Source organism: Eleutherodactylus coqui, chromosome 1 (assembly GCF_035609145.1).
Source record: "Eleutherodactylus coqui strain aEleCoq1 chromosome 1, aEleCoq1.hap1, whole genome shotgun sequence".
Classification (NCBI taxonomy): Eukaryota; Metazoa; Chordata; class Amphibia; order Anura; family Eleutherodactylidae; genus Eleutherodactylus; species Eleutherodactylus coqui.
In genome coordinates, this window is record NC_089837.1 from 220,097,826 (window position 1) to 220,123,073 (window position 25,248).

The window sequence follows — 25,248 nt, forward strand, 5'->3', positions numbered from 1 at the left end:
ATGTAGTGGAGCTGTGTGTGTGTGGGGGTCAGGATGGATGTAGTGGAGTTGTGTGTGTGTGTGGGGGTCAGGATGGATGTAGTTGAGCTGTGTGTGTGGGGGTCAGGATGGATGTAGTGGAGCTGTGTGTGGGGGTCAGGATGGATGTAGTGGGGCTGTGCTTGATGTGTGTGGGAGTCAGGATGGATGTAGTGGGGCTGTGTGTGTGATGTGTGTGTGGGGGTCAGGATGGATATAGTGGAGCGCTGTGTGTGATGTGTGTGGGGGTCAGGATGGATGTAGTGGAGCTGTGTGTGTGTGGGGGTCAGGATGGATGTAGTGGAGCTGTGTGTGTGGGGGGGTCAGGATGGATGTAGTGGAGCTGTGTGTGTGTGGGGGTCAGGATGGATGTAGTGGAGCTGTGTGTGTGTGGGGGTCAGGATGGATGTAGTGGAGCTGTATGTGTGTGGGGGTCAGGATGGATGTAGTGGAGCTGTGTGTGTGTGTGGGGGTCAGGATGGATGTAGTAGAGTTGTGTGTGTGGGGGTCAGGATGGATGTAGTTAGGCTGTGTGTGTGGGGGTCAGGATGGATGTAGTGGAGCTGTGTGTGGGGGTCAGGATGGATGTAGTGGGGCTGTGCTTGATGTGTGTGGGAGTCAGGATGGATGTAGTGGGGCTGTGTGTGTGATGTGTGTGTGGGGGTCAGGATGGATGTAGTGGAGCTGTGTGTGGGGGTCAGGATGGATGTAGTGGGGCTGTGCTTGATGTGTGTGGGAGTCAGGATGGATGTAGTGGGGCTGTGTGTGTGATGTGTGTGTGGGGGTCAGGATGGATGTAGTGGAGCGCTGTGTGTGATGTGTGTGGGGGTCAGGATGGATGTAGCAGGGCTGTGTGTGGGATGTCTGGGGATCAGGATGGATGTAGTGGAGCGCTGTGTGTGATGTGTGTAGGGGTCAGGAAGGATGTAGTGGAGCGCTGTGTGTGATGTATGTAGGGGTCAGGATGGATGTAGCGGGGCTGTGTGTGTGATGTCTGGGGATCAGGATGTATACAGCAGAGCTGTGTGTGTGATGTCGGAGTATCAGGATGGATGTAGTGGAGCGCTGTGTGTGGGGGTCAGGATGGATGTAGTGGAGGGCTGTGTGTGATGGGGGGGTCAGGATGGATGTAGCGGAGCTGTGTGTGTGATGTCTGGGGATCAGGATGTATGCAGCAGAGCTGTGTGTGTGATGTATGGGGATCAGGATGGATGCAGCAGAGCTGTGTGTGTGTGCGATGTCTAGGGATCAGGATGGATGCAGCAGAGTTGTGTGTGTGTGTGATGTCTGGGGATCAGGATGGATGCAGCGGAGCTGTGTGTGATGTCTGGGGATCAGGATGGATGTAGTGAAGCTGGCTGTGATTTCTGGGGATCAGGATGGATGTAGTGGAGCTGTGTGTGTGTGTGTGTGTGGGGGGGGGCGGGGGGGTCAGGATGGATGTAGCGGATATGTGTGTGTGATGTCTGGGGGTCAGGATGGATGTAGCGGATATGTGTGTGTGATGTCTGGGGGTCAGGATGGATGTAGCGGATATGTGTTTGTGATGTCTGGGGGTCAGGATGGATGTAGCGGATATGTGTGTGTGATGTCTGGGGTTCAGGATAGATGTAGCGGAGCAGTGTGTTTGATGTCTGGGGTTCAGGATAGATGTACTGGAGTTGTGTGTGTGCGATGTGTGGTGGTCAGGATGGATGTCCGGCCGGCGCTGCAGTGACAGTGTCGGGACCCGAGGAGGAGAACAGCGGAGCAGTACATGCGGTACGAGGTATGTACCATGTGCTGCATGTAATCTTGTATGTTTAGGTGGTATACATTATACCAGCTGTACATATAATTAGGTACAGGACACATCCAGGTTACATCAGCATCCCTATATACAGGGACCATGGACCATGCTTGGGTCACCTGGGTATCTCATGTATATAATTATATATGTATAGATTGTATGCGATACGAGCATCTGCAGCGTGTTCTCGTGAGTAGATGACATGTGAATCACACTAAACGTCATCTACTCGCGAGAACACGCTGGCCTGGATCCCGCACATGCGCACAGCCGCTGGACAGGATCCAGGAGATAAAGGAGGGGTAAAAATGCTGTGATAAGCCACGCCCAAATCACGCCCCCGACATGCCCCCTTTTTTGTACTATGGCCGGTATTTTTTCGTGACAAAGGTGGCAACCCTAATGCTAGTATGGGAGAGCAAAATGATGATGCAGCTAGCTGGCTGACAATAAGAAGGAGAGGCAGAGGGAAAAGATCCAGGGAGGCTAGTCCTGAAGTTGCACACCCCCAACAAGTTAGCAAAGTTTGCAGATGAGGGGGATGCCATTACAGAATTAGCACTGCTGCAGCAAGATATGGCATCTGACCGCTAGAGGGATGTATGCTCCAGTAATGAGGTGAATAAGAGCACAGGGCAGGCTAGACAGGTCCTGGTAATGAGGGACTCAATTATTAGGGGGACAACAATAATGCATAAATTTATATCAGGGGACAATACAGAGATCTCTCCCATGATCTGTTTATACCCATGACTGTGACTGTAACAAGGGGGTGCCCTCTATGTTTAGAGGAAAGAAGGTTTCTACACCAACACAGAAGGGGTTCTTTATTGTAAGAGCAGTGAGACTGTGAAACTCTCTGCCTGAGGATGAAGTGATAGTGTTTCATTCTTTTAGCTCTTAGTGCCAACCGTTTCTGGGAAAGTTGTAAGATAACAAATACAATAGTTCACATAAAGGTGGTGACACGTTTTTTCCAGAATATTTGGGTGTAAATGTACCTGGTGACAAAATAGCTATGTGATTAAAGCATTTGAAAGCGTTAACATACATGTCTAAGGTTACTTTTACACGAGACGATCTGTTGGGTGCACTTGCCCGATAGGCCATCCCAGCGATAATCTTTCCAGTGTATTTACACAGGGATAAGCATCGCTAATAAGTGGAGGCGGAACAGCCGTGGATAATTCCAGTCCGCCCACCTCCATCTGCAGTAAGCAGATAGTCATTCATAACGCAGGTCTACAAAGAATTTTTTTTTTAAGCTGAATGGGATATTTTATGTAAATTTTATGTTTTCTAGGGTGCTGAATCCAAAAATGACCTCTTTTTTTCCCCCATGACGTAGTTTTTTTTTTTTTTAATAGATGAGGGGTTTCTGTTATAAATGCATATGAGCGATGAAAAAAAATCACAATATTATTACAATGAACTAAACATATTTGTTGAAAAATACATCCATGATACATTTATCATTCTGTGTTCACTCTTTTTGCATGTGAAACCTTTTCTTCTTCTCTTTTCTCCTCCTTCGATCACACTTTCGCTTTCCATTTTTCGTTTCCCGCTTGAGTATCCAACGGTACTAGCATGGAGACGTCCCAACTTCCTTGGTAGAGTCTCTCGATATCACGGACATCCTGGTGAAATCTTTCATCCTATTCTTCACTATAGGCTCCCAGGTTTTCAGGAAAATAGTCGACATGGGAGTTTAACCCCTTAGTGACAAAGCAAAGTGTTTGCGCCTTAGTGACGGAGCAAAATTTTGGAAATCTGACATGTGTCACTTAACAATATCTAAGTGATTCTGACATTGTTTTTTCGCCACATGTTGTATTTCATTTAGATGGTAAAAATAGACCAATAGAACTTGTGTATATTTATTAAAAGTGCCAATATTGGGAAAATTTTGAAAATTTTTTCATTTTTTCCCATTTTCAACTGTAATATTTCAAATATGTGCAAACATACTGTACACATTTTTGCTAAGATATATATTTCCATCTGTTCACTTTGTTCTGAATGCACGTTTGAAAAACTTTCGTTGTTTTTTTACCCATTTAGGAGACGTACAAATTTAACATTACTTTTCAGCATTTTGAGGAACACTTTGTTTTCGTACACCAAGCCAAGATTGCAAAGACTCATAGGTGTCAGAATGATAGACACCCCTACAAATGACCCTATTTTAAAAACTATCCCCCTTAATATATCAACTGAGGGGTGTCATGAGTATTTTGACCCCATAGTTTTTTTTTCAGGCATTAATGCAATTTAGAGGAGAAAAAATAAAATTTCATATTTTTACAAATATGTCATTTTAAAGACATTTTTTTTCTACAGTGCGCATAAAAAAGGGGATTGACACCCCAAAATTGATACCCCTGTTTGTCCTATGTTCAGAAATATACCCATTGTGGCCCTAATATTATGTCCGCATGCACAACGGGGCCCAAAATGAAAGGAGTAGCCAGTGTCTTTCAGAACATAAATTTTGCTTGAAGGCCTTTTAGGCCCCATAGCACACTTGTAGAGCTCTTGAGAGGCCAAAACCATAGAAACCCCCCCACAAATGACCCCATTTTGAAAACTAGACTCCTTAACGAATTTATCTAGGGGTGTACTGCCCATTTTGACCTGACAGTTTTTGAATGAATTCAACTAAAGCAGAAGTAAAAAATTGTGATTTTCATTTTTTGGCAATTCTGTCATTTTAAAAACTGTTTTTATTTTAACAGCACAAATATGAATGAATACTTGCACCACAAAATGCATACCGCTGTTTCTCCCGTGTTCAGAGACATACCCATTGTGGCCCTAATCTTATGTCTTGATGCACAAAGGGGCCTAAAATAAAAGGAGCAGTCCGTGGCTTTCAGAACAGAAATTTTGCTTGAAGGCCTTTTATGCCCCATTGCACACTTGTAGAGCTATTGAGCAACCAAAACCATAGAAAACCCCCACAAATGACCCCATTTTGACAACTAGAACCCTTAATGAATTTATCTAGGGGTGTACTGCCCATTTTGAACTGACAGTTTTTGAATGAATTCAAGCAAAGCAGAAGGAAAAAATTATGAGTTCCGTTTTTTTGGCAATTCTGTTCTTTTAAAAACAGGTTTTTTTTTGTACCACACTCGTTGGATTTCAGGGTACAACTGAATTAATTCCAGGCCCCATTGCCCATTTGTAGGGCTAAAACGATAAAGAACCCCCACAAATGACTCCACTTTGAAAACTAGACCCCTTAACTAATTCATCTAGGGGTGTACTGCAAATTTTGATCCCACAGTATTTGAATGAATCTAAGCAAAGCAGAGCGAAAAAATTACAATTTTCATTTTTTTGACAATTGTGTCTTTTTTTGTACAGTATACATAGGAATGAAGACGTTCACCCCAAAATGGATACCCCCATTTGTCCCATGTTCAGAAACATACCCATTGTGGCCCTAATCTACTTACAGGACACATGGCTAGGCCTATAATGCAGGGAACACCCATTGGATTGCAGGGCACAACTGAATAAAGTCCAGGCCCCATTGCGCACTTGTGCAGAAAAAAAAAATTGACTCCCTAAAAATAATCCCCCACCCCCACACTCCGCGCCCTTTTTGACCTTCCCCGAATCTTAGATAAAAGTAATGTCGTGGATATGCTTTTTGTCCACAACTTACTCAATTTGGAATGTTTACACCCTTCCAGATTAATTCTGAATTGATTATATGCGCATAAGAAGTTTCCACACTGACTCAGGTTCAGCATGTATAAGCTTCCTCAATTCTCCTTTATTGTTGGGCCCGTAAAAGAGGGTAACATATCCGCATATCTGGGCAGGTCAAAGATTACAAAGATACAACATATTGTTTAATTATTGGATAGGCATCTTGCAATTCTTCCATCCTCCGGTCATCTGTGATTGGCCATCAGGTGGTGGATTAGATGAGTGGGTTGTCTTGGACCCACGTGTGGTTCCTTCGATATGATTGGATGTTACATCATGAGTTAATGATAGCATAGACCTCCCATGTTATTTGCATACGTTTCCAGTAAACCTGCTTGGGTTATTATTGTGGTAGCTGAAAGCAGTACCTTGTCTCAAATACGGTTAATTGTCTACTTTTTACTTCTTCTAAATGCACAAAAACAGAGGGAAAATGTCATGTGTTTATACTATATATATCTTGTTAGCGTTTTGAGAACAGAAGTTTCATAAGAGGAAGTAGATACATTGGATACATGAAAGAAGGCATATCTATATTTGTATCAGTAATGGAAAAGTACTGGCATTTAGTATACAGAATAAAAACAGGTTCATTGTCCATTACCAAAGGCCCACAGTCCAGAATATAGATATATTGGGTTTCCACTACAGTAATAATGTAAACTGTGTGTTTTTTTTCGAAGTCACGAGTAATTCCGGGGGCCTGGTTAGGATGGGTACATTGCGCAATAAAACCGGGTATCCCCCCTCCTCTCATGCTTTTTGTGGGGTACTTCTTGACCTCAGTGACAGGGATGGGGTGTAAGGCTGGGTTCACACTGGGTGGATTTGCCGCGGAAATTCTGTCCGGAATTTCGTTGCGGCGAATCCGCCTGTGGCCGCAAATCCAGGGCTTGGCCAGCCTTGTGGATGAGATTTCTCAGAAATCTCGTCCACACGGGACGGCAAACCCGCCGCGGCAAAGCCGGCATAAGCCGGTGCTGCGGATTCACGGCCGCAGCATGTTCATTTTTTTTTCTTCCGCTGCAGCCGCGCTCTCCCCTATGGAAGCATCGGCTGCAGCGGAGAAGCGAGCGGCCAGGCTGCTTCAAAATGTGTGGCTAAGAGCCGCAGGTTATGAAGCAGCAGATTCCCAGCAGAGGTCTCGCGGTACACCTTTTTTTTGTTTGTATTTCCCGCACAGTCGCTTAGCGATGACACGGGTACCTGCAGCCCGTACACAATGTAGTTGCGTATGGGCTGCGGGAATATCCATGACCATAGGCTCTATGCTGCGGATATCCACGGTAAAATAGAACCTGCTGCGTTCTGTTTTCTGTGAGTGGATTACATAATTCCGACCCATTTTTTCTGTGAGTGTTAATGTGTAATCCAATGCGATTGATCTGCGTATTACCGCGGATAAGACTCATGCGTAATCCGTAACTCCTATCCGGTCATGTGAGACCAGCCAAAGGTAGATCGCTATCTTTTTATCATGTGACCGGGGACCGCTCACTCCTCCAGGCTCTTGGCGACCGTTGCTCACTGGGAGCAAGGAGACTTTAGGTTTCCTGGGCTCCCCGCCTCCTGCGAATGTGTCCAGCATTTTGCCGGCGGTCGCATGCGCAGAATGTCTGGAAGGTCCATGGAGGAGGAACCCATCAGGGTTCAAATACGGAAGCCTCCGGTAAAAAGTTTCATCTCCTCTCACCAATCACATTGGTGAGGGGAGATGAAACTTCCACTTTTTTTTAACTTTTACGTGATCGCCATTATCCATTGGATAACGGCGAACACGTGATCAGGAACCGCTCACCGCGGCCCCCCGTGAAATCTGCAGGCTCTCGGCTAAGTTTTGTAGCCAAGAGCAGGGAGATTTTAAATTACCCAGGCAATCTACGGCTTTTGTGCATGCGTCTGCCGTTTTGGCGAAGGGCACGTGCGCAGAAGTTGGGGTAAGGTCCGCGAATAAATCCGGGGGCATTAGGTATGTAATTTCATCCTCCCTCACATATATGATCCATGAGTGCAGATGAAACGTAAGCTTTTTAAACTTTTTTTTTTTTTTAAACTTTTTCAGACTTTAAAAAAAAAACTTTTTTACACCTTTTTTTTTATACTGTAAATGATCACTGTTATCCATTGGATAACAGTGATCATGTCCCCAGTGATATCTCTCTGCTCCTGGCTGCCATGTGTAACCAGGAGCAGAGGGATTTTAAATTTCCTGGGGCCTGAGCCCCTCTGTGCACGTGCCCGATGATTGATTGACATCAGGCGCACATGCGCAGAAGGGGACATCGAGGAGGACCCGGGGTGAGTATTTTCACCTCCCCTCATGGATCCGATCCATGAGGGGAGGTGAAGTTAACTTTTTTTCAACTTTTAAAAAACTTTTTTGTGATCGCCGCTCTCCATGGGAAAGCGGCGATCACGGGCCCTGGGACCGCTCACTGCGGTCCCCGGGGACATCTCCTGGTTTCCGGTTACCTTCAGGAGAGGGTCTTTAGTATTCCCTAAAAAACGTGTGCACTATGTCCTTGAAAGAGTCCCACGCTTCTTTTTCTTTTTTACCCATTGTTTCTGAAAAGAGGGGATCGGATAAGCGTTTTCGGGTGTCGTGGCCAGTAAACACTTCGTCTTTCAACTTGGCTTCAGACAGTTTTAGAAACTTGGAACACAGATATATGAAACATTCCCCATCTTTTGGCAGTAATTTACCAATGTGCTTCATAGGCCCTAATTTAATATGAAGAGTTGGTAATAAAATCTTTTCAGGTGGAACCAAGGTAGTTTTAATGACCTTTTAGTAGTATAGCCTGCTTAGTCTCAGGCTTAAGATTGCAGGCGGAATTTCCATGTGAAAATTCCGCCCCGTGTGAACCCAACCGAAGTTGACATACAACATATTGTTTGTTTACTTCTGTTGTGTATAGAGGGCCAACATACTGCATATTTATCAGTGTTGTACAAATATTTGCATTACTCACATCAATTCTTGTCATCAGTTGGGCGCAAACTAATTTTCCTATATGTTTTATATGTTGGGAGGAATTCTGCACAAACCTAGGGAGCATATGCATACGCCATGCAGATGTTTCCACAGGTTGCATTTCAACCCAGGACCTCAGCAATACAAGGAAACCATGCAAATCACTGAGCCACAATGTTGTCCTTTATATTAAACCGGACAATTTAAAAGGCATTTATAGTATTTTCTTCACCTTTTAGGCGTCTGGAAATATTTTCATGATGTTTTATTGCCAAAATATGCGAAGGAGAAGAATGGTATCAATGTAATCAGTGGCCCAATATTTGACTATGACTTTGATGGACTATCTGACACTCTGGAGCAAATTACACAGTAAGTAAAGGTTTACTTTTCATAGTTTAATCCTGTAATCAGATCATTACATAGATTAGATTTCTGTTGGATGTATCCAAGATCCATTGTGATTTTGTCCCTTTATTGAGATCATATTACATGAATACTACTCTGGCTTCACAAACACAATTGGGACATGTTCCACTCTTCATTTTATTTACTACAGCTGGGAGTTGGTCTACACACAGCATAGGTTAACCCTTAAGGACCAGGCTGATTTGTACTTTAAGGACCAGACACTTTTTAGGGATTTTACCCATATGATGGTTAACTGCCCTATTTTTTTTCCTTTAGCTACCAAAATTTAGCTACAAAATTTTTGCCATGTTTTTTTCCCCCAGACATATAGGGCTATTTTCTTTTATATCTTTTTCCCTGACATTTTTTTTCGTTTTTTCGTTTTATTGGGAGAAAAAGCTAAAAGAATGATTTTTTAAAAACATGTTATAGTTTTTTTTAAATTAGTATATTTATGCTAAAATAACCTATGGCAATGGGTTCCTCATTTTGTTTCGGACGTTTTGATATATAATATAGTTTTGGATTACAGGGCGCATACGGCGACTGTTTTGGTTGGTGTCGGCTTTGGGTGACTTTCTTATGTATAGATTTTTATTTTATTCTGTAATTTTGTCTTACTTATTTATACATTTTTTTTTTTTTACCAAGTTCCTCGTGACGTCATATAAGACCTCTGGGGGACATTCACATGCTCTTTATTTTTTTTAACGCTTTTCCACTGTAGCTATGGAATCCATACGAGCCCCAGTTACAGGGGAAAGCATCCCCGGTAGTGACAATAGTTACTGGCCAAACTGATCAGGGTCTGCTGAGGCCCTGTAGCTCTGCTGTGCCAGGGGATCCTGGAGATCACATGACTGCTGGCTCACCTAGTGGCAAAAACATTTCCACTTTCACTTTTTAGTACATAGCGCTCAGTACTCGGGAAAAGGAAAGGCAGAATGGGTTAAAAACCCCTCCTACCTTCTCCTTCTGCTTCTCAGCTGTGACTAACAGCTGACAACACATCCTGCTTCTTTCTGCTTGATTGCAGAAGCGGGGGCTTTAATCCCCCACTGTATTTTTGCAATCAGCTGAGGTTAAAGCCCAGGACCAAGCATCGTAAATTTACAGTGCTTGGTCCTTTATAGGTTAAAGGGGCTGTGCCAGATTATTACGCTATCCTTTATCCACAGGATAGGGGATAACTTTGATTGTGGGGTTTGAACACTGAAACATCTCCCAGTTCTTAGAACAGGGAACTTGAAGGTCCCCACATGTATGGAGCTGGGCTGCTTCATTCATCCCAAAGGTAGATTGCCGAATATCTGTACTCGGCAATTTCCAATGCTCCTATTTAAATTAATGGAGTAGAAGTGCCCATGTGCAACATCTTCATTCATGCAGAAACAGAGAAGAATAGATAGGGATAGGATGAACTATATAACTTGGCCCAACTATTTTAAGAGACATTTTTAGAGCTGTTTCTTCACTGATGAGATCCCAGTAATCCCATGAAATGCCTACAACAAACACGCTGTGCCACAACTATAATGTCTCAGGGCTGAGTCACACGGACGCCGATCCGCCCGTGTTTCTGCACGTGCGGACGACTCTCCGCATCAGCTGGAAGAAAGAACACATGGCCAGCAATGGAGCCAGTCATGCAGAGAGTCGTCCGCACCCCGTCTTATCGTGCAGAAATGCGGGCGGATCGGCGCCTGTGTGACTGAGCCCTCAAGCCAACATTATAGTTTTAAGTGACTTTTACTAGTGATTTTTATGCAAATATTTTAATATAATAAATGTGGTGATCTGTGTTCCCTATTTAGGCCTATTTCATAATGATGTTATATATGGGTATGTTTTAAGGTCCATCTGAAGGCTAAAACATCTTGACCTTGTGTGGTTTTGCTAAACTGATATTACAGTAGATCACCATAGAACTCTATAGTCGTATATATATGTTCTGTGCAACAAAATGGTAGAGCGTTGGTAATATGGATACCAAAATGAAGTTTAATGTTGATAAAGGTTAATAAATAGAGATGAGCGAATATACTTGTTTCGAGTAATTACTCGATCGAGCACCGCGATTTTCGAGTATTTCCGTACTCGGTTGAAAAGATTCGGGGGGCGCCGGGGAGCGGGGGGTAGCAGTGGGGAACAGGGGGGAGCCCTCTCTCTCTCCCTCTCCCCCCCACTCCCCGCTGCAACCCCCCCACTCACCCACGGCGCCCCCCGAATCTTTTCGCCTGAGTACGGAAGTACTCGAAAATCGCGGCGCTCGGGCGAAAAAAGGGGCGTGGCCGAGTAGGTTTGCTCATCTCTATTAATAAATGCATGTGAGCCACAGTAATCCTATTACTGCATGTTCATTAAATGGAGGACAGCAGAACTTAAAAAAGGATTTTTATTCTGGTTGCAAGTAAGCTAAGGATCAGTACTTGATGCCAAGCAGCAGCTCCAAAAGCAAATCTGTTTTAGACCTTTACCTCTGCAGCTACACGTCACTAGATTTGGGGACTAGTAAACTAGAAGTGCTTTGGATTAATGGATTCTTATGACTAGTTTACTGGAATCACGACTAATTACATTTGTGGATTATGACTTAAAAATTTTAGTCACCTGATTTATTAGTTATTTTGGACAATTTCTTATCCATTTAATGACGTAATACATTTTAAAAGGCCACTCCAGTGATTTTTTTAAATTCATTCATTATGTAGCTATCACCCCAGTGTAAGTGAGATAATGTTACCTTGGTTAGTTATTTCTTTCTCTGTCTGAATCTCCCATGCTCTTTTTCCTCATGGTGATGTGATCTCAGTTCTGACCAACTCAGATCTACTTGGGGTTATGGATTCATTTTCTAGTCAGTTTCTCCGTTGGTGTGATATTATATGGAGTGTACCACAGAGCCTGAATAGAGGGGGACACAGACACTCCTGTCAGTTATTGATAAAGATCACACCGCTATCATAGAGGAGATCACAGCTCATCTTCCTGACTGTATACATATGGGCTTGTAGCTTATTTAGGTGAATATAGAAGAGAATGATAAACTATACCCCCCCCCCAAATAAGGAAAAAAAAATGTATAGTCTGCTGTGCTGATGCATTATGGGAATGATTGAAAGTTAGAGTAAAAAAATCTAAAGATGGTACCTGCATCAGACAAGGGGCTGTTCGGCACGGAAGTGGCTGCCATACACTGAGACTAACTTTACAATATATCTTAAAAATATGTTTTCACGAAAGTGGACCTTTAAATAAAGGTTATGAATCGTGAGTATTTATTTTAATGAATCTCTGAACTGCATCAAAGGGTAATGAAACAAGAAAGCTTTGCCTAATGCATTATTCTTTAGTCGCAGTGTATAGCGTCTCATAGTCTGCACATCTCTATGCATCATCATTGGTCAAGAATAATTCAGTCTTTATCGAATTAAATCGTAACTGATAAGATCCAAAACCGGTTTTATTGCAGGATGGAGCAGAATTCAGATGTCTACATTCCAACTCACTACTTTATCATTTTGACAAGCTGCAATAATTTGTCGGAGACTCCGGAGCAGTGCTCTAGTCCTATGGAGGTCATATCTTTCATTGTACCACACAGGGAAGACTACAGTGAAAGTTGTTCTGTAAGTTTTGGTTTTATTGAAATTGGTAGAACTTTATGGGTTTCTACACCATTTCTACCCAGTGGGAATGTGCCCTAACAACCACTGTAGAACCATCAAAAAGGAAAACAAAGCAAAAAACTAACTGCTGTGACAGTACCACAATTCATATTTGTATATTTGCAATATTGTGCCTGTGTCCATGGGAATGTACCCTCAATATTGCATAGGTGGTACAATTAGTTATCTGTAATTACCACCGGTGGGAAATCTTGAAAAATGACTTAGGCTAACTTCACATGGGCATAAGCGTATTTACATGGGCATTGTGTCTTTGCATACATCTGCGGATATTTAACTGAATTTTTGCACATGCATGCCCTACATATTTACACGCACAAAAAAACATGCAAGTATGCTCCCTTTGATTTCAATGGCCAATTAAGTTTAATAAGGGCTAATCAGTGCGTAATGTGCACCAAAGTAGGATATGCTGCTTTTTTTTTTTTTGCACGACAGAAATGTGCATGCAAAAAATGCACATGACCAAATCTATTGAAATCAATGGGTTCTAGTCATTGCATATTGCACATACAAACTTTGCATGTGTAAAACACAGCACAAATATGTTTGTGTGAATAAGCCCTTAGGGTGCTACCACACAAGCATTTCTCCCCTGCAAAATGCAGGCAGAGCTAGACTGACTGGCATTGGACGTGTTCAGATGCCAGGGAAGAAATGCTGCCATGTAATAGCCCCCTTATTGTAGTCCCTTGAGCATTTGATATATGTTCAATTGGCGCCCTCTTCTGGTGAAACAGGGAAGCATAGTGAAGATTACATTCAGAAAGCAGATAAACTGTTAATTTCTTTTGCATGTTCTGCTTGTACTACTTGAGAACTAAGCAGCCTGTGACCTCCTGCAGCTGCACTGTACTGCAGCCTATCACACATTTCTGTGGTCTAGCGTTAAGGTCTGTAACGGCCTGCAGCAGCCCCTAACCTCCCATACACAGGCTGATGGCAGCTTGTCAACACAATGTCAGAGGGGCACTGGAGCTGCAGGGAGAGAGGAGTATAGGAATTTTTACTATTTTTACCCATGGTGCACACGTGTAGCAGCCTTCTATAGGACAGATGTTGGGGTCAGAGGAGGGGTCCCAGAAATCAGACCCCTAGTGATCAGACATTCATTGCCTATTTTTGTGGATAAATGCAATTAGTGGAAAAAACACTTTCACAGGGCCAGACAAATGAAAACTACAGTTTTGCTAAGACCGTATTTGATATTAAGGTCAGTCTTACGTTTTCTTTGCCCCTTTAGATTTATTTCTATGGATCTGTGCTTATTGTGCCTGTTTTACGCTTCTGTGAAGCTGGCCTAATTTTTCAGGGCAGCATCGGTTATTTCTGCATTTCGGAGGGCGATTTGCCCTTATACTACTTATATGTTACACTCCCGAGAGAGACATTACACATGTTAACTTTTTTACTACTACAAGGATATATATATGTATGTATGTATGTATGTGTATATATATATATGTGCTTATTTATTTATTTTTTTGCATTTACAGGAACATAAAGAATTAACATGGATTGAAGAACTTTTCCAGTTGCATGTAGCTTGTGTGAAGGACATTGAACTTCTTACTGCTCTTAGTTTCTTTCATAACACAAACTTCTCTGTTTCTGAAATTTTACAGCTGAAAACATTTTTTCCTAGTTATTTATGAGAGCTTTAAGCCCAATTAGTGTTTTTATATTACAACCTTTAAATACCTATATCCCCAACCCACCTTTTATTATGGCTCATTACAAAAGATATTGACCAACATTTATCTATGAATTGTGCCTTTTTTATGGCATATTGTACTCCAAAGTGATGTCTAATCTGCAGTGGGACACATTTATTAACGATTTGTACCACAAATTAGAGCCATTTTGCATCATGCATATCAGTTTTAAAAAGTGGGGTAAAAAGTGGCATGGCTTCCTGTTTTGGCCGAGATTTGGGGACATTTATAACATGCATCTTTTTATAATGTCACAACATTTGTTGTATTCTCACTCCAGTAGCTACTTGGCATAAAAGTGACTGCACATTTCTAGACCTATTTAAACATGTGACAAATGTATGAACTTTCTGTGACGTTCTGATAAATATGTCACAAGTAATGGCAATATTTAGCAAGACGGACTTAAAGAAAACTCATAATAAATCTACCCCATTGGCGTCCCTTCTACCAATGATTCATCACAATCTAATCTTTGTTGCCTATTGTACATTAAAATGATTCTATTTTATTTGGGCATGCTGTAGCATGTTGTCCAGAAAGCCACAGAACAATTGGGTGTGTTGTAAGCCAAAGTATACTTATTGGAGTAATTCCATGATGACCTCTTCTGACATGTCATTTTTATTCTGCTGAAAGCAATGGGAGTCAGTGGAGAGACGTCAATCCACCTTGAACATAAATTGACATACGGAGGTATCGTAGGGTCTTGTTGGTAAAGGTAAAGTCCCCTGGTGAAAGCACCGAGTCATGACTGAGTCCTCGGATGACGTCACAACGTGATGTTTTCTTGGCAGACTGTTTTTGCCGGGTGGTTTGCCATTGCCTTCCCCAGTCATTGTGTAACCCCCAGCAATCTGGGTACTCATTTTACCGACCTCAGAAGGATGGAAGGCTGAGTTAACCTCGAGCCGGCTACCTGAGCCACACGGGTATTGAACCCGCAACCTTCAGGTCATGAGCAAGAGCTTAGGACTGCTTAGGAGCATAGGATCTTGTAGACATTTATGACACTGTGAAACTCAGATCGTACAGAGCTGCAATATGTCCATGTGAATGAGTTTTTACACGTAACGATTTATCGTTCGGACGTGCAGTCTGTTTATACAGGCAGATAAATCATTCACTCATTAAATTGTTCAATCATTCACTGTATAAGTGAAGAAGGACAACTCTAACGATCGGTATATAAACTGAATGCTAAACAAATCAGCCCACAATTTTTATACTTGCATGAAATGAACAATGAACGAATTATCGTTCATTATTCAAACGATGCAGCGATTTTTCAAATGATCGTTCCGTATAAAAGCCCCTTCGGGCAGATACAGTGTGCAAAGTTTAAACTGAGTGTGGGAACTTTCTGCAGCAAGTTATATTAAGCTAAGAGGGGTGTTGCCTCTCCACCTCTCTTGACCTCTCATCAACCAAGCCAGAAATCTACTGCACACTGAGGGGCAAACACCCCGAAACAGCTGTCTGTGTATGGTCTTCTGGTTTGGTTTCCTATTCCCAATCATTGTTTTACTGACTTGTTAAAAAGTCGTACATACTGATGAGAGAGCATACTCGCTAAGGACAATTACTCGATCGAGCATTGTCCTTAGCGAGTACCTGCCCGCTCGGAAGAAAAGATTCAGCTGCCGGCGGCGGGCGGGGAGTGGCGGAGGGGAGATCTCTCTCCCTCTCTCCCCCCCCGCTCTACCCTGCTCACTGCCGCAACTCACTGCTCACCCGCGCCAGCAGCTGAACCTTTTCTTCCGAGCTAGCAGGTACTCGCTAAGGACATTGCTTGATCGAGTAATTGTCCTTAGCGAGTGTGCTCGCTCATCTCTAGTCGTACATTAATTTTCTGGAATGCTGCCATCCAATAGGTGGCACTGCAAAGGTATTGTTCCATCTTCCTTATTTGCATTAAGCCAAGAACACAACCTTTTGTTCTCTTACCTTAACACCCGCTTTGTAAAGCAATTAAAAGTGTAAAGAAACTGCAGCACAGAAAGTTATCTTAGCTACTTATGTGTTAAGTAAAACTTTGCTACTTTTATACGCATGAATGATTTTACTGATGTAATGAAGGGAAATTCAAGGCACATTTTATACTGTTTTCTAAGGGCTTTCCAGCGTTATGTAGATGACGTTTACTCTACAATGTACAATGAAAAGTTACAGTTTTTTTCATACACCTTGCATGTCATGGTGGTTTTCCTCGCAGTTATCAAGATTTCTACTTGCTGTCTGGGTACAGAAGCCTTTGTTTACATCCAGAAGATAAAAACCTGTAAAAACTTAAACATCTCAAACAACTTGTTTTTATAATCGTCAATATAAATTACCAAAAGTGCAATTAACTTTACCTAAAATTACATTTTTGTGCTAAAAAAATAAATCACAAAGTGCTGGCTACTAAGGGTCTCCCATCCTTCTACATTTCTATTGTCAAGTGATGCCTGTATCTAGTACCATAACAGAGATTACAAGACAGAGAATAGGCAATGAACAAGGCTGCCCAAAGAAGTCTGTTTGATGAGCGGGAGTGAGCTGTAGAGGTGAAAGAAATTCACACACAGATGTGCCTGCAGCTGATAGTGAATTACAGCTACTGGAAGCACATCTTCACTGCTCAGTACTGCTGTGCACAATGGATAGAATGCAGCATAATCGGTTTATACCACCAACTCAGAGAGAACTGGAAGTTCGAAATACACAGGGAAAACTGGATGCATGTCATATAATGGACAGACATGATGTTATTTCTCATGTACACATACCGAGAAAATCATGCAAGATTTGTGCGCTGCGAGACGCACAAATCTCACACAAATATGAACCCCATTCTTTTAAATGGAGTCATAAATACGAGCAATCTTTTTTCCCACATTGCAGTGTGGGAAAAAATTGCGGAATGTCCTATCTTTGAGTGTTTCCTCTTATTGCTAATTATATTCAATGGGTTGACAAAGCATCCACGCTGTGTGAGGTGCACGCGACAGGGATGTGATGTGAGGTTTCCCATTGAAGCGATGCAAGGTGTTTTTAACACAAAAAATGCCTTGCATCCACAGGGACATTGCACGTTGAAGACCGCGATATCCGGCATGAAACACATTCAATATCTCAGTCTGCTGTGTGAAATTTGGCCTCAGTTACACTTTGAATGCAATTACTGCAAACTCAACTACTGAACACAAACCTCTGTGAACCAACTCCATCAACAACACAAATCTCTGTTGCCCTGATAGCTTCGTACTGTATATCAAAGTAGGTAAAATGCATCAAGCTAGCAGCTAGGCTGTTGAGCCTACCCAGTTCAATTATCACAATCTCTATTCATGGAAGTTTAATTGAAGTCGTATTTTAAGCATAATCCACTAACATCGGCAGATGTATTTGCTTATCAATGGTATGTAGTCTTTAAAGCTGTCTTCATATACAGACGTTATGTCTCAGTTTCTACAAGCCTTTTTATTTTTTAGGAGGCACTGACAATGAATCTTAGAAAATGAAGTATAAAAGTTTTCTTTAGATTTTTCTTCTAGTTTGGAGCTCTATATGGTGTTCTTTAACAAAAAATAAAAATCACATAGACTGACACATACAGATCCCATGACATAATCACAACTTGTGAGTACTCTTCAAGGGTTATTCCCAGTTTAACCATTGTGGCATATCTACATGAAGTGCCATAAATCTTGAGGGGTGAGTTCCCAACTCTGGCAATAGTAAACCCTGTTACTTATTCCTTGTCCTGGCCACCATAACATTCATGAAGTTGAATGGAGACTGTCCATGAAAACAGTGCTAACACCCATTGCTGGTGTGGCCACCTTAACTTTGTGACGCCTATGACACTGAGGGTGTCCAGACCACCGATGGCCCGACAGTCGAGGCTCCCAGCAGTAGAATCCCCGCCTTTCAGGCATGTAAAGGAGAATATCCTTTAAGAAGTACATTAAGTGATAAAAGTTTTAAAAGTTAGGTTATTAAGTCAAGTCTTATCATAATATTAGGCCTATGGAAATAACTAAATGAGCCTAATGGGATGTTCACACAGGGTGGTGGACATAACCTCCCCACTATGTCAAGCAAAAGCTGTGGCAAATACATGTTCATTTATAGTTTCTGCAAGTTTTACCATTAATTGGCAGTTCTATGAAAAGAATAAATGCAAATTCTGCTGAAAATAAAACATCTGTCTACTGCTACAATTTACTACTGGGGAAAATAGCTCATGTGAATATAGCTTAATGGTTTTTACGTACCATTTTTGTGGTCAGTCACCTTTTTAATATATTTATTTAAGACTTTCACTACTTTATGTACAAATAGCATCTAGTATTCTCATGTTATCCACAAATGTATTTTTGTTTGTAATTGCCTTTTATGGTGACCTTATACAAAATTTTATAATAGATGTAACTTTTGGTGCTGTGGTGTTTACATTTGTGCAAAATATGTGGTTTTTAAAAAAAATATTTTAAAAATTTTGACTTTTATTAGAATGTATTTGAATTACTGTGTAATTACAGTATAATGTATTAAACTTCCAAAATATAAGGTTCTGTTCAGACTGGTGTCACCAGGATTGTTAGTAAATGTTAGGACTCTTGGGAGTTCCCTGTTTTGCTTCTCCGCATGGCCCAGGACAGAGGTGGAGAATGGGGAGTTTTTTGGATGAAGCTGCTGTGCACAAGATCAACTGTCATTTCATATATATTCCTCATCTGGGTCATGTGAGTGAGTGGTACTCACAGCTCAGTTCTAGTAATCTATAGATCTCCAATGATGGGGCCCCTAGCAATGAAACATTTATAGTAGTCTAGGTCTGCACCGTTAATTGTAGCAGTGTGACATAAGATTACAATGGTGCACTACTAACATTGTAAATAATGATAGTGAAAGTGGTTATACAGCGATCTAGGCAGTTTAGATTTCTGCCAACTGTCGTAACACTGTCAACTGTGTGTTGCACCTTACTCTCATGCCTGTGATTATATGTTGTGTGCCCAGAAGTCACATCTAGACATAGGCTGATCCTCTGTGCTGTGCATTGGTAACAAATGTGTTTTGTGGGGAAAACTGCTTTAAAAGGGTATTCCAGAGAGTAAAAGGTTTTTTTTTCAAGTTTTCACCCATCTGCTAGGTGAAATCTGATTGGTTGGGTCAGACTGCTGGGACCCCCACCTATCCTCAGAATGGGACATGCTGGCTGTGCTTGTGTGGCTTTATTATTTTCAATGTGGCTGATAGATGTAGCCGTGGACGAAGCGCTTGGTTATTTCCATCAGCCCTATGAAAATGATTGATGACGCGCCTGTGTGTTGGCCCATTGCGACATTACACCGATAGGGAGAAGCAATTGCTGTAACATTGCAGTCAATGGGTCATGCATACGTAGCTCTATTCATGTTAATTGGGCTGACTGAAGTAGCTGAGTGCTTTGTACTTTGCTATTTGTCAGCCTCATAGAAATGCATGAAGCCGCGCATGTGCAACATCACTGTGATGTTACAACAATAGGGTGAAGCAAATCTGCATTGAGAAAAAGGCAGGACGTGGGTCTCCTATCATTTGGATTGGTGGAGCCAGCGGATGGGTAAAAACTTGAAAAAAATTTTACTCTCTGGAAAACCCTGTTAAGAATTGCTACAACATAATATTAACATTAGTACACTGCTTGTCCATTGGGATTGAATGTAAAGTACTGTAAGGCAGAATAAAGAGAAAATAACAAGATAATGAACAGAAGAAGGAAAAGATTTACTGCGGACTATTCATATGAAGGGAGTTAAAAACTGGAATAATCGTAAATCTCTGAGATGCATCCCTGTCAAAGTTCCCAAGGAGGCTTAATATAAGTATAAAGCAGATGGCTAACTGGCTCAATTTACACTAACAGACAGCGGAGATCGTTGTCTGATTTTTATATGCTGTGATATTGTGATCATTGGTTAACTTACTGGGCCTTGTTTTAAAATATGCCAAAATTTAGCACACTTCCATTGCATAATGGAAGATCTTTACGAAGCTAAATGTGCCAGAATTCTTGTTTAATGGGAACGTTTTTTTTTTTTAAACTTTAATTATTTATTAAAGATTTATGAGATCACAATAATACAGAAAACAGCTTTTGTAATAAATTTCAGTTACGTTAGTATACTTGTTTGATTAATGGGTGCAGTTTTTAATGTGAAATGTGACCAGTTTCTGGTGTAGAGTAGTCCCTAGCATGGAGCTAATTGTGGTATGCCACCATTAATTTTAATGGGGCCTCACAGACAATCGCTGGATTTTCGAGCACTGTCTGTTCTATTTTTCTGCATTCTCAGGGTTCTTTTAATGCACCTCATCACACATCACAATGATGGGGTGTGTAATAAGCAATGCTATACACCAGTGGTGGCGAACCTATGGCACGCGTGCCAGAGGCAGCATGCAGAGCCCTCCCTACTGGCACGCGCCCCATCGGCCGCTCACCACTTGTGAATACCAGCAGGGGCCGCGGCTCCTCTGCCGGCATTCACAAACGGCACTGCTAGCCGCGCTGATCCCGACACACACTGACTTCAGTGTTCAGCTGGAATCCGGCGTCCGGCAGCACACTGAAGACAGAGTGTGTGCCGGGAGCATATTAACTCTTTCTTCCCCCCTTCTGCCACAATCAGCAATTCCCAGCAACCTGATTGGTTGTTTGGGTTGGCTGGTTGTTTGGTGAATCAATCAAGTTGCTGGGAATTACCTATTGAGGCAGAAGTGGGTAAGAAAAAGGTAATATGCAGGCCAGGACCATCGCTGACCAGAAGAGGAGCTGAGCTTCGAGGAGGAGGATGAGGAGGAGGTGGTACGTATGTGGGTCTCGGGAGGGGCACTGTGGGGTGTCACTACTGCACTGGGGGGTGTCACTACTGCACTAGGGGGTGTCACTACTGCACTGGGGGCCGCTGGGGGTGTCACTACTGCACTGGAGGCCACTGGGGGGTGTCACTACTGCACTGGGGGGCCGCTGGGGGGTGTCACTACTGCACTGGGGCCATCACTACTGCACTGGGGGCCGCTGGGGGTGTCCCTAATGCACTGGAGGCGGCTGGGAGGTGGGGGGTCACTATTACCGCTGGGGCTGCTGTGGGGTGGGGGGGTCATTACCGCTGGGGCTGCTGTGGGGTGTCCCTAATGCACTGGGGGCCGCTGTGGGGTGGGGGGGGGGTCACTATTATCTTTGGGGCTGCTGTAGGGTGTGGGTCACTTACCTCTGGGGGCCGCTGTGGGGTGGGGGTCACTATTACCTCTGGGGCTGCTGTGGGGTGGGGGTCACTATTACCTCTGGGGCCGCTGTAGGGTGGGGGTCATTATTACCGCTGGGGCCGCTGTGGGGTTCATTATTACCGCTGGGGCCGCTGTGGTGTGTCCCTAATGCACTGGGGGCCGCTGTGGGGTGGGGGTGGGGTCACTATTATCTCTGGGGCCGCTGTAGGGTGGGGGTCACTATTACCTCTGGGGCCGCTGTGGGGTGGGGGTCACTATTACCTTTGGGGCCGCTGTGGGGGTCACTATTACCTCTGGGGCCGCTGTGGGGTGGGGGTCACTATTACCTCTGGGGCCGCTGTGGGGTGGGGGTCACTATTACCTCTGGGGCCGCTGTGGGGTGGGGGTCACTATTACCTCTGGGGCCGCTGTGGGGTGGGGGTCACTATTACCTCTGGGGCCGCTGTGGGGTGGGAGTCACTATTACCTCTGGGGCCGCTGTGGGGTGGGGGTCACTATTACCTCTGGGGCCGCTGTGGGGTGGGGGTCACTATTACCGCTGGGGCCGCTGTGGGGTGGGGGTCACTATTACCGCTGGGGCCGCTGTGGGGTGGGGGTCACTATTACCGCTGGGGCCGCTGTGGGGGTCACTATTACCCCTGGGGCCGCTGTGGGGGTCACTATTACCGCTGGGGTCGCTGTGGTGTGGGGGGTCACTATCACCGCTGGGGCCGCTGTGGATCACTATCACCGCTGGGGCTGCTGTGGGGTGGGGGTCACTATTACCGCTGGGGCCGCCGTGATGTGGGGGTCACTATTATCGCTGGGGGGGTGGGGGTCAGTAATACTGCTGGGTGGGGGTCACTATTATCGCTGGGGCTGCTGGGGGGGGGTGTCACTATTACCGCTGGGGGTGGGGGTCACTATTACCCCTGGGGCCGCTGTGGGGTGGGGGTCACTATTACCCCTGGGGCCGCTGTGGGGTGGGGGTCACTATTACCGCTGGGGCCACTGTGGGGTGGGGGTCACTATTACCGCTGGGGCCGCTGTGATGTTGGGGGTCACTATTACCGCTGGGGCTACTAGGGGGGCTGTTACTATTACCGCTGGGGTATGTTTACAGGTGGCGGAAATGGGCAGGGCTGTTTCCAAATAGACAGGGTGCAGATTTTGACTACTTTTTGGATGCGGAAATGCTGCAGAATTTTCCACAGAAATTTCCGCTGAGGACGTTCTGCAGTATTTCCGCATCCAAAAAGCAGTCAAAATCTGCACCCTGTCTATTTGGAAACAGCCCTGTCCTTTTTAGAACGACAGGGGTACAATAATACGTCGTGATAAGCCTTGCCCTCTGACATGTTGGCACTTTGTGATAAATAAGTGGGTTTTAGGTAGCAGTTTGGGCACTCGGTCTCTAAAAGGTTCGCCATCACTGCTATACACTGTACCATGCATTCTAAAATGCAGCTCGAAATCGCTGTAAAAATGCCATGATTTCGAGCGGCGTGTTCTAACGTATGGATGAGTGGCCTTACACTTCTTGTCAGCAATCAGTTTATTGTACTTCTGAATCATGTTTGAAATCAATATTTTCAAAATCTCTACCAAGCATTCATCAGTTAGAGTAGATTGTTGCTTGTTTCACCCCTGAAGGATATGGCCTATTTTGGCTTAAGGACGTAATGATTTTTGGATGATTTTAATCTCCATTATTTAAAAGCCATAACTTTCTTTTTTTATTTTTCCGTCGACGCAGCCGTATAAAGGCTTGTTCTTTGCGTGGCAAACTTGTTTTTTTAAAGCGTTAATTATGCAGCATAAATGACATTTTTTCTGCGGCTGGGTACGATTACAAGGATGCCAAAATTCTTACATTTTTTTCAGGTTTTTCCACTTTTCTGCAGTAAAACCCCCTTTTTTTTTTTTTTTTGGAAGTGTCTTTTTTTTCTAAATTGCTGCATTCAAAGTCCTATAACGTTTTTATTTTTCCATGGACGGAGCTCTGTGAGGGCTTATTTTTTGCAGAACAAGCTTTAGTTTTTGTTGGTAGCATTTTGGGGGTGCATACGGCATTTTTGATCACTTTTATTGCGTTTTTTGGGAGGCAAAATGCCTCAGTGTTTTTAGCATTTTTTAAAAGCTTTTTGTCATGCAGGATAAAAAGCATGTTCAACTTATTGTACGTGTCGTTATGGACACGACGATACCAAATATGTGTTTTTGTTTTTTTTAAGGCTATAACGACAAAAAGCCCAAAAAGGGTTTTTTAACATTTTTATTTTTTGTACATTATTTTTAACATCACGTTCCCTCTGTGAACCCTTCCTATGCCGCGATATACATAGATTGTCACAGGGAAGGGGTTAACAGCAGGAGGCTGGCTATCAGTGATGGCCAACTCCCGCTGCCAGATAGCTCCAGATCTCTTATGACCTCGTGCTATCCACATGACGTAAGGGTACATCCAGTTGCGGGAAGTACCCCACTGCCACGACGTATCCTTACGTGATATGGAGGGAAGGGGTTAAAGTTCATAATAGAGCGGGTTTGTTCACATATATAGGTACTCCCAAATATGCTGAAAACCTGTAGTATACAATCTCACAGTTTTTTAAACTTACCCTTGTCGAAAACCTTCTAGAAGTTTTGAACGTTGGTTAATTTTTTTATTTATTTTATATAAACTGTTGAACAGTGAAGTTCAATAACTTCTAGCTGCAAATGTACAGGAAGTTCCTGTGGATCCACTTAGAAAGGAGCTTCAATCAACTTTAGTTTAATGCCATCTTCTTTGAATATTGTTAGTCTTCCATCAAACTCCTGCATCAAACGTTCAATGTTGTTGGAGTATTTTTCTGCTAACGCAGCATGCTTACACAATGGAATATGTTTCATACATGTAGTAAAGTACCACAGTTCTCCTTTTGACAGTGCTGCATGCAGACTTCTCCCTCTTGTCTCTATCCCGGCACTGAAGAGTACTTAGTTACTAAAGAAGGAAGCACCAGACTGGAGACAGGAGGAGTAGCTCAACTGAAGTCTGTATGCAGAGCTGACACTGTTGTGCTGTGAGTGTCGGGGCTATTGATAGTGTCTAGTGCGCTCAGTCAGTTCCAGGTGTATAATAATTTCACTGATGAGCAGTCTCCCTGTGCATTCTTCTTGTTCAGAATGCAGAAAGATGGCATCATATCCACACCAGACCAGATCAGTGATTACATGCAGTACTACTGCAACATGTGACAAGAGGGAAGAGGCCTGCACTCTTGTAAAGTTTTTTAAGAGGTGGCTATGGACCCATGTCACGATGGCAATAAGTGCAGTGCTCTCTATACAAGCTTGTGCACAGTAGAAGGTAGATAAGAAGATATGGACAACTAATGGAATTAGGTGAACGTGATGCCAGTGCCTGACTTAAAAAGTCTTTGTAGCGAAATAAGACTAACACGTATTTGAGTAAACTGCAGGCACACAGTTTACTGTTGAATGTGGCAGTCTGCAAGAATATTAAACAGTAGAACTGGCATATACACAGTTAAACACTTGATACACGGATAAACAAGGGCTGGAGAGACAACAACTGAGATAAGGGAAGCTATAGAGAGACTGACAAGAACTGAAAAAAAAAACATCATCCAACTAACAGTAATTTGCTGTCCTGAAACATTAACTAAAATTCTCCAGTAT

General features: G+C 43.2%; 1 protein-coding gene across 2 annotated transcripts in view; it reads left to right on the forward strand.

Annotated features, from left to right (window-relative positions):
• Positions 1–14,830, forward strand: part of ENPP1 (ectonucleotide pyrophosphatase/phosphodiesterase 1) — a 109,867-nt gene extending 95,037 nt beyond the window's left edge. Inside the window, exons 23-25 of one of the 2 annotated variants that reach the window (XM_066605564.1) lie at positions 8,744–8,876; positions 12,388–12,544; positions 14,101–14,830. In XM_066605564.1, the coding sequence (XP_066461661.1) occupies positions 8,744–8,876; positions 12,388–12,544; positions 14,101–14,259 (449 nt within the window). In that variant the 3' untranslated portion in view covers positions 14,260–14,830. Of the gene's footprint in view, positions 1–8,743; positions 8,877–12,387; positions 12,545–14,100 lie in introns of those variants that run through there. The other variant, XR_010793000.1, reaches the window with a different exon arrangement.
• The last annotated feature ends 10,418 nt before the right edge of the window (positions 14,831–25,248 follow it).